Consider the following 10123-nt stretch of genomic DNA (forward strand, 5'->3'; position numbering starts at 1 on the left):
ATGGCAACTCTTACAAAGGAAAACATCGGATTGGGGATGGCTTACAGCTCAGAGGTTTACTCCATTGTTGTCATAGCAGGAAGCATGGTGGTATTTAGACAGGCATGGTGCTGGAGAGTAGCTGAGAGTTCTACATTTGGATCTGCAGGCATCTTGAGTGGGGCTTCGGAACCTGGTGGGAAAGTATAAAGGTTTTTATGTCTTTGAAATTCACTGACAATAAAACCATTTGTCACACAGAAAGCAGGCACTTGGCAGAAGTCAGATTTCAAGGTAGAACAAAGAAATTTGGGGGTACGATGAAGAATTTAAAAATAAAGAAATAAAATCTGTTTGGAAGATATTCTTAATCCTGGACTCAGCTTGAGAGTTGAGATGTATCCCTATGCTTCCTGTTAGATCAGTAATTAAAGACAAAAATATGATTGAGGAATTCTCCATTTAAAGCCCAGAGTCCCCTTTCTCTGATTTCATTGCAACTTAGACAAAGAAACTGACAGCGTCTCGGGGCTTGGTCCCTTCCACTGCTGCTCAGCAGCTGTGAGACCCTGGGCAGATCCTGTATGTCACGGTTGTGAACTGTCCACACAGAGTCCCATGCACACTGTGTATTCACACACGCAACACCAGAAAATGTTCGGGTTCCAGGGCCACACTAGACTTTGTTATACATTCTTTGGTATTTCCTCTATCTCACTCAAAATGCTCCCAAATGCACCCCGGAGTCACACCTGGCTTTTGCCCCATCTTTCCCAGTCACGGGCATCCACACTCTGTCCTCTTGTTCCACCCAGAAACACGGCAGCCACTCCTCCTTCCAGCTCCTCCTATGGTCCCCATGTCAGCGCCACCACAGCCACCTGCTAGCTCCAGCTTTCAAACTGGTCCCAATTTAATGACGATTTGTTTGTTTGTTTGTTTGTTTGTTTCAAGACAGGGTTTCTCTGTGTAGCCCTGGCTGTCCTGGGACTCACTTTGTAGACCAGGCTGGCCTCAAATTCACAGATACCCACCTGCCACTGCCTCCCGAGTGCTAGGGTTAAAGGCGTGCACTGCCGCCACCGGATGAAATTTTTCTTTGAATAATTAGATGGACTCACCATTCAGACTGAAATGCCTCAGCTAATGAAGAAGCCCTAGATTAGTAGCGTCATTCCAGAAGTGGGCAGCAAAGGTAGAGCTCCCCAGGGAGCCCTTTGACGGCTCCCTTTCGCTAAGCTATTCAAGAGCTTTGTAGACGTGGGTACTAGCTTCTCAGGAGCCCAGTGTCATCGCAGAAATTCTGTTTTAAGAGTTAGGCAAACTACTCCCATAGATAGCAGTGCAGAGACAAGAGGGACTTCTCCCACCCACCCACCCCGAGTGAATCAGCTTGGTTCCCACTGGGTAGGATGGGCTGGTTCAGCTGTCGCGGCCTTTTATGATGCCAATCAGGCACTAGGAGTAGTGGGAGATTTGCTCCCTAATCTCAGACATGGGCAAGAGGGGCACAAAGTGAAACTTCATACTGTGTGGAGCCCTGGACCATGGGGAACAGGAAGGGCACATGATTCTCTGTGGAGAATCCGTGCTCTCTTCATGGTCCATCCACTCCTCATGGAGGACGCCTTACCACAGCTGCCTGCTGCCCTTGCTGAGCTCTGCGTCTCCAGGTCCCTTTTTCTTAGAGCCCTGGCTGGTGTGTCTTCGTGTTGTCATTTTAAACTGGTGTATGTGTGGGGTGGGAGTGGGGAGCTTTTCTTTGGTCTGTAGAGAATTGAACTAAGAAGTGACTAGGAAGAAGTGGTCTCAGAATGGTGGTGACTACTGATTTTTCTTTCTTTTTTTCAATGTTAATTTTATTTCTACCTTTTAGGTGTACAGGTGTTTTGCCTATGTATATGCCCACGCACCTCATGTGTGCCTGGCACCTGAAAAGGCCAGAAAGGATGTCAGTTTTCTGACACTGGAGTTATAGATGGTTTTGAGTTACCATGTGGGTGCTTGGAATCAAACCAGAGCCCTCTGGAAGAAGATGGTTAAAATAAAGATGTAACCCCGATTAACCCATGCCAGAGGGCCTTAGAGGGGATTAGGTCTCTCTGATCTGTCTCAGAACAAGATGCCTGCCACCACTTAGAGTCACCATCCTGAGTGTCCCAAGAGAATTGGTAGACCAGCAGTGGAATGCAATGTGACTAAGACACCTGCTTTTAACACTTGAGCCAAGGAGATGTTCAGCCTTGTTGCAGTGCCTGGTCTAGACATCATGTGTCATTCACTTTAAAGGACCCACAGAGGTGACCAAGGGTGTGTCAGTAAAGAGCAGAGAAGCCCATCCTCGTCTTTAGGTCCCGTCTGAAATCTTGAAGCATGTGCTAATGACATGTCAAATTAATGTGTTTTACAAGCTTTAGAAAAAGTGGTCTGTAAAATAAGATGTATAAGCATGGCCTGCTGAGTTCTCCTGTCAGACACAAGGGCTGCTTTTGGTGGTCTATGTCTTCTCTTGCTAGAATGTTCTCCTTTTCATGTGTTCTTCACCAAGTTTTCAGGGGCTTCTAAGGCTTCCCCATCTCCACCAGCAATATCTCAATTCCCACTTCCGAAAAGAGGAAAGCCCCTCTGGTTAGGTAAATCATAGTAATAAATCATAATAAATATGAATGAGAAGAATTTGTAAATGAATCAATACGTGCCATAAATATATCTGTGAGACACACAGTTCTGAGTCTGATGTGTGCCTGTGAAGGCTCATCTTGGTTGGATCTGAAACCAAGTAAGAGGTAAGGTGTTGAGCGCTCCTGTGAGGAACTTTCTTGACCGGATTATTTGAAGTGGGGTGATCCACCAAAAGTGTGGGTGGCACCTTCCGGTGACAAACCAGATAAAAGAGAGATGGAAGAAGAAAGTGTTGCTTTTGCCTACTTTCCTTTTCTCTCACTGGCAAGTTCATCAACCCTGTTGCTGCCACTGCTGCATTCCTTTGCTGAGATTAAAACCAGTTTCTTCAGGTTTCCAACATAGACTCTCCAGAAATCCTTCAGGCCTTTGGGTCCATGTTGGGACTTCTGAGATATCCATCCTTGTGGGCTGAGCAGCTACCAGATTCTTGGGACCCCTCCACTATGAGACAGCCATGGTTAGACTACCCAGATCATACCACGAAAGCTAACTAATTAATTTTCTTTTAATATGTACTCATCTTACAGCTTGCTATCCTCAAGAGAAAACCTAACATAATTTTACGCCTTTTTATTTTCAGCCACATATTTTCTTGCATGCTTCTGTACTACCCAAAATTCAATATGTTATATACCATCAATGTTATGAAAAGCTTGTTAGCCCCTGTATTGGAGATTATGCACTTAAACATGTTGGTAGATGCAGCCAGCACCATGGCATTGTAGTACACCTTGAAATTGTCATCACTTGTCAACAGAACATTTCTTACTTCAAAAGGAGTAAGAGAGAGTTTATTCAATGTTAGACCAGGATTGATCAAGGTGATGAAGCATTATGGGGTCCACTTAAATCCAATGTAACTCAAACAATGCAGATGACAACAGTTTCAAGCTATACTGACCGACCAGGGGCGAAGACTATGGAGTGGAATTGCAACCCTGAGCCAGAACATCACAGAATACTTAAGCTTGCAAATCATAAACATCTGTGCCATGTTATTGTTATATTTTTCCACCGATCAGGATAGGAATAGGTTCCTGGGCCTGGGAACACAAACTTAGTTTAACCCTGGCAGCGAGATGGAGAAGTTATCCCTGAGATGTCTGGACTCAGACAACTGTTTGCTTACCACAGAAGCTGTTAGGCTATTGGGAAATCCCCAGCTCCCCTAGGGCCTGGGATCTTGAACTTAGTTTCTCGCTATAATTAGATGGAGTCTGAAAACAAAACAGCACTGTTTAGAACGTTTCTTTTGCTTGTTCCCAAAATAGGAATAGAAGAAAGAGCAGACTGATCTTTGCAGGAACAGTCCTTTAGTCAGAACAGTGAAAGACACCCATCTCTCCAAGGGAGTGGAGACTGTGTGCCCAGGCATGGGGCGGGGGGTGGAGGTGGGGGAGGCTGGGCCTTTATAGGCAAGTTTTAGATGTATCCCAAACTGCATCTCTTTAAAAAAAAAAAAAAAAAGACTTGAACATGGACGTTCATCATTCTTTGCTTCCTGATTGTGGATATAGCTGCCTCAAGCTCCTGATGCTGCAAGTGGCCTGCCACGACAGAAGGAATACCTTCCAACTGTAAGCTACAGCTTTTGTCAGCACATTTCACCACAGCATTGGTAAAAGTAGCTAAGGCGGCCGGGGTGGTGAGCAGGTGCCCTGGAGGACAACTTGGAAGGCCACGGGGTTGGCAGCGGGGACCTGTGCCCTTTAGCGTTGTGACTGAGAGGCAGACTGTAGGCTGGTTTCCTCCATCTCCTCCCTTTGCCTGAGAAAGCAGCGTCGGCTCATGGTGGTCTGGAGAATGAAATTCTAAAGGTATCCTGACTGAGATTTCCATCTCAGGGATTAGTGGGGGCTACAATTGGTAAGGAGGTGTGGGACCCTCCTGCTGAGATCTGACATTTCCAAATAGCCTCTGAGCTTGACACAAGATGACAGACTCCATTTCTCAGCTGGGTTCCCTCCCCACCTGATCTTGGGAACCCCAGATAGTCCTCAGGGAAATCACAGGCCCAACCCTTTCCTTATAAGAAACCCATCCAGTGCGCACTTGGGGGTTTCTGGAAACCTGGGGATGTCTTGGTGTCTTGACTTTCAACCAATGACCTTTAACCCCACCTGGAGTCTCCCGCTTTGCCCCTCTTACGATAGGGCTGTGTTGTTTCATGTAGAGGAAGTATCCCTGGCATCACTGGCCCCAGTGAATCAAACACATTCACCCTCAAAACCTCTCCCACTGCCCAAGGTTTGTAAGTCCCTGTTTCACACAAAATAAAGGGGCCAACATCATCTGTTTCGCCACAACCGGCTAAGACTTGTCATTTATTCTGGGGAAGGATGGGCTCTTCTTCTCCCTGAAGAATTCATCCCTGGACCCCCAGGCTTGGCTCTGGGCAGTCATCCACGTGCTACTGTCTGCCCTGAGCTTCCGCCCAATGGCATGTCAATGTAGATCGGTGTCACCGTCTTTCTAGCATTGCTCCGCTTACTGTGGTCCTGGCCTGTGGGAGCAAGCAGATTGCTGTTCTTGAAGCAGCCCATTTGTCTGCCTGGACAAAACCGGGCACCCACCTCTGCCTCTTTAGGTTTCAGAGGAGCTCTGAGGAGGCCTCTGTTACTGGCTGCTTACAAAGCAGCCACCCACTCACCCAGGCTGGGCCTTCATTGCTGCATGGCTAGGGGTTTCAGAGCCCTGAGCTCCTTTGACCCTGCACTTCACCCTTTCCCACCTCAGAGCAGGGCACTTCCAGTTTCATGCTCAAAGGGGCTGAGCTCCATGGGAGAGTTCACGACAAAACCCAGGCTCCCACCAGACGTGGATGACAGGGAGACTTAAGCATCCCATCGATACATCCAGATTTCCTCTGTGCCCGCCTCACTTCTATGTGAGTCTGGAGACACAAGTGTATGATCCTTAGGAAAAGTAGGGTAGCCAATGGCATGACATGGGTCCAAAACATCCATTGTTGTTGTTGTTACTGCTGTTGTTGCTGTTCTCAAGGATATTTCCAAGGATAGAAGGACACTGAGGATAGGACAAGACCAGAGTACCTATTATGAAGGACATTAATACCCCACGAGACCCCTGGGAACTGAGCGTGCAAATGTTACATGTACCTTTGTAGTCTAAACACAATGAAGAGAAGCAAGGACAGGGCCAAGACTTGCACATGCTAGCTTAGGAAGCCCCTGTTTATGTGCCTGTCCATCCTGCTGCCCTATGCATTGCCCTGGACTAACCAGGTTGGTGATTTCAAGAAAGCCTCCACCTCACAGGCCAACTCCAGGTATTTTCTTGGTATCTTGGGGAACCTGCCTCACTTCCCTATCCCAACTGGGCTGTAAACACCACAGCAACTCTCGAAAGCGTTGGACAGTCCAAGACACAGCCTCTAGTTCACTCCTCCATTCAAGTAGTAACCAGGCCCAACCCTGTTTAGCTTCTGAGATCAGACAAAGGCAGGTACACTCAGGGTACTGTGCCTGCAGACTCACTGTCTAGATAGCCCAAGGACACCCTCTGAAGGGTGTAATCCCTGTAGGATTACAATGGAGTAAGGATTACAATGTAAAAATGCATTGAGAAGTAGCTTGAAGGAATGTCTTTGACACACAGGGCTAGCCCTTTCAAACTGCGCAATTTCATTTCCTCTTCTGGCTCAGGGGCATCACATTTATTCCTCGAACATAATAAGATTTCAGCATAGGCCAAGTGGTTAGTTTATTGTTTTTAACTGTTTTTGCCTCCTGTCTTCTTACGGCAGGAATAGTTGCCTCCTGGTCATTGGACATGACCAGCTTTGTACAGTCCACTATGATTAAGGACTTTGCGACTTTCAGGTAAGCAGCCAATTCTGAAAGGCCATAAAGCAGAGCCTGGGGCAAAACATTAAGCTAAAGAGGCAAGAGGAGACCTTCGAGATCCTATCGGCCCACCCCATCTCTCTAGGATGAGACACTGCATAAGGATCTTCAGCCAAGGTATAATCTACCTGAAAACTTTCAGGGACCCAGAAGCATCTGTTCAGAGGCTCAAAGATACAGGACTTGGATGCCACCAAGATCTTATGCTGCAGGAACTGATGTCATCAGTTGATATTATTGGTCATGTTATCCAACCCAGACAGTTGCTGGAGGATGGACTGATAGCAGGAATGGAGTCTTTTCCTTCAGTGCTATGGTCAGACCTGGTACTAGATGCTAGATCTGGTGCCCAGACCCCTTGCTGTGAACACCGATTAGTGAACCCTCTGAAGCCCCAGCATAGGTATTGTACGTGTCACTGGCTTGTCATGATGACCACCGAAGCTCTGAAGCCGGAATTCTGGAAAACATACGCACCATGCTTTTCCCGTTCATTGCGTATTGGGATGGAGGATAGTTTTGACTTTGCTTCTGGGACGCAGCAGAAAGTGTGCTTCCCACAGGTCTCTTTTTTCTTTTCACTTGCGGCACATTCTCGTTTGCATTTGCCCCTCCCAAAGAAGCATGTTTTGAGCCATCCATCTGTCAAAATGGGCAGAGAGAGAAACCCTTAACTGTGTGAAGAGTACACACCTGTATATCCACGATGCTGGCAGGACCCGTGAGGAGGGTGGCCTTGGTGAGATATTGATAGGCCCAGTGTGAACTAAACATTCTTCTTCTCTTTCCCCAAGTCCTCTCCTAGGAGGTGAGTCTGAGTTCCTCCTTACCAGGACATTCAAACTGGAAAAAAATCAAACTCATGTTGACTTAACTTTCCATGTCAAGATCCCACTAGCCAGTGTCCTGGCAACTTGCAATCCATGAAAATCAAGAATATATCTTTTCTTCCTCCCTCCCCTGTTTTCTAGAACAGTCAGTGGAAGACTGGCAAAGACCTTCACCTTGACCCAAGAGAAAATGACGCAACTGAAAATCATAAACTAAGCCTTGGGGAGGTAACTGAGTGGGCAAAGTACTTGGTGCATAAGCATGGAGGTGTAAATTTGGGCAGCCAGTACCCACATAAAAGTTGGGCACAATGCTGGGCGGTGGTGGTGCATGCCTTTAATCCCAGCACTCGGGAGGCAGAGGCAGGCAGATCGCTGTGAGCTCAAGCCCAGCCTGGTCTACAAAGCAACTCCGGGACAGCCAAGGCTACACATAGAAACTCTGTCTCAAAAAAAAAAGCAAAAACAGAACAGAGGTTGGGCACAGCAGCACACATCTGTAACCCACTACAAGGGGGAGTGGAAACAGATCCCTGGACCTCACTGGCCAGCTAGTCTAGCCACTCTGTGAGTTCTAGGTTTAGAGAGAGTGGAGTCTCAGAAAATAAGATGGTACCCAGCATGGTAGTTTACACCTTTAATCCCAGAGCTCGGAAGGAAAGACAGGTAGATCTCTGAGTTCAAAGATAGCCTGGTTTACGCAGTGAATTCCAGGACAGCCAGGGCCATATATAGTGGGACCTATCCTAAAATAATTATTAATAAAAATAGTAACTATTATTGTGTGAAGAGTGAGCTAGGAAGACATCTGATGTTGGTCTATGTCTGCTCCACACAATCCAGAATGGTCTGCCCTAACAACAGCTCCAGGTCTTCAGCCTAGTATGAACCCACAGATACCCCAACATCTGCCCACAAGTTTCCCATCACAAAAGCAAAGTGCCTCCTCTGCTTGCTTCAGGGGGGAGGTGAAGTAAACACGCTGGCCACTGTAAGGTACAGTACAGTGGAGGGATCTGAGTTGGGATGAGAGCGCTGATATTGGGAGGGAGGCATAGATGCTCAGGAGAAAGGATCTGCCTGCTCCTGGCTTCCTTCCCCAATCTCCCTAATGAGAAGCAGTGTTGTAGCCACGGGAGGCCCATAGGAAAGCACATTCCTAGCTTCTGCCCTCCCCTCTCTTCTCTTCTCCCTCCTACTATTGTCCCCCCCCACACCTCCTTCTATGCCCTGTCTTCCCTCCCTCCTCTGCTCTCTCCCTCTATGCACTCCCTCTTCCCCTCTGTTCCTTCTTTTCCCGCTCCCTTTTCCCCTTCCTCTTCCCCCTCTCTTTTTTCTTCCCTCCCTCTATCCATTCTTTCTTTCTTCCCTACCCTCCTTCCTCCCATTACTGGAAATTGTACCCAGAGCCTCACACATGTTCCCCAAGCAACTCTACCGCCAAGCTACATTCTGGGTCCCAAAGACACAAGCATAGAAAGGCTGTCTCTCACGGGACCTCAGTAGTCTGTGTGGTCTGTTATTCTTTCTGGCTGCATGGGCACTGTCCCAAAACTCCTATAGGTAGGATGTCACCATCGTTTTGGTTACCTGGGGACGTCTGAGCCAGGACCACAAAGACAGCTAAGATCAGGAACCAGAGCTTAATGTGTCCTGAGAGGGTGGAGGAGCGAGTCGGCAGCATACTGAATGTGCTTTGGAAATTCTGATTGCTTTCGGGTTTTAATGGCCGAGGTAGGGCCTAGTCACGGGCAATAAATCTGAGGAAGACAGAGGGCTGCACCATGGACTGCCTTCTGCAGGTCAGTGCTGAAAGCAGAGCACCCAGTGTTTAGGGTCAGCTCTAGACACCCTCTGACAAGGGGATAGCAGGCCTGATGCTTTGTGGACAATGCGTATCTAGGCCCCAAGAAGTCTCCCCTGCCCCTCCTTCCAGCCGGGCTCTGCCCCACATTTGCCAGGGTCGGAGCCCAGGTTTTCTAGCTCATCTTCCCACACTGATGGCCTCAGTGGGCCCAGAGCGCGCGCGTGCGGTGCAGGCGCCGCAGATGTGGACTTTCCATCACCAGCGCTGCCCAGACTCACAGGGTCAGTAGTGGTGAAGGAAAGGACATAGAAAAGGGAGAGGTCGTGTTGAGGTGTAGTTGGGGTGGTAGGAGCAAGACGCACTGTCTACATGTGTGAAAGGGTCAAACAATAAGGAAAACTACTCCTCGTAAAAAGCACTGACTGTTCAGGCGGGTGGGCTGTGGATGGTGCTCAGTTGGCAGTGCTGGCCTGGCAGGAGTCAAACCTTCATCCCATTCCAGCCCTGGGGAGGCAGGGGAAGGCAGAAGGGTCAGAAACTCACAGTCATCCTCAATTGTGAGGTGAGTTCAAGGCCAGCCTGAGCTACATAAGAACCTGTAGCCAAACAAATAAAGAGCAGGAGGAAGAAGATGCAGAATAAACAACGTGTGTACCTTTATGTGTGTCCTTCAGACCACGGAGCTGCCCTCTATTAGTGGCTCTGGAGTTGGAAGAGAATTCTGCAGGGCCAAGGATTAGCAGGGAAGAAACAAGCTGGGAGGGGGGGGGAGAGTATTTTATGTGATAAGTGTGTCATCATGGCATTACGTGCATGTGATTTTGGGGTATGTGTATGTATGGTGCGTAATCATGGTGTGTGTGTGTGTGTGTGTGTATAGTCATAATGGATGTGTGTGTGAGGCATGAGTGCTGTGTGGGGGTATGGTATATGTGGACTGGTGTGTAATCATGGTG

General features: G+C 48.0%; 1 protein-coding gene across 1 annotated transcript; it reads right to left on the reverse strand.

Annotated features, from left to right (window-relative positions):
- Positions 1-1401: 1401 nt before the first annotated feature.
- On the reverse strand, positions 1402-9044 carry Defb115 (defensin beta 115). The gene is made up of 4 exons (XM_051144813.1): positions 8951-9044; positions 7008-7172; positions 6426-6520; positions 1402-1437 (listed from the first exon to the last, which is right to left on the reverse strand). The coding sequence occupies exons 1-4, from the start codon at positions 9042-9044 to the stop codon at positions 1402-1404; spliced, it is 390 nt and encodes a 129-aa protein (XP_051000770.1).
- Positions 9045-10123: the final 1079 nt, after the last annotated feature.

Source organism: Acomys russatus, chromosome 4 (assembly GCF_903995435.1).
Source record: "Acomys russatus chromosome 4, mAcoRus1.1, whole genome shotgun sequence".
Taxonomy (NCBI): domain Eukaryota; kingdom Metazoa; phylum Chordata; class Mammalia; order Rodentia; family Muridae; genus Acomys; species Acomys russatus.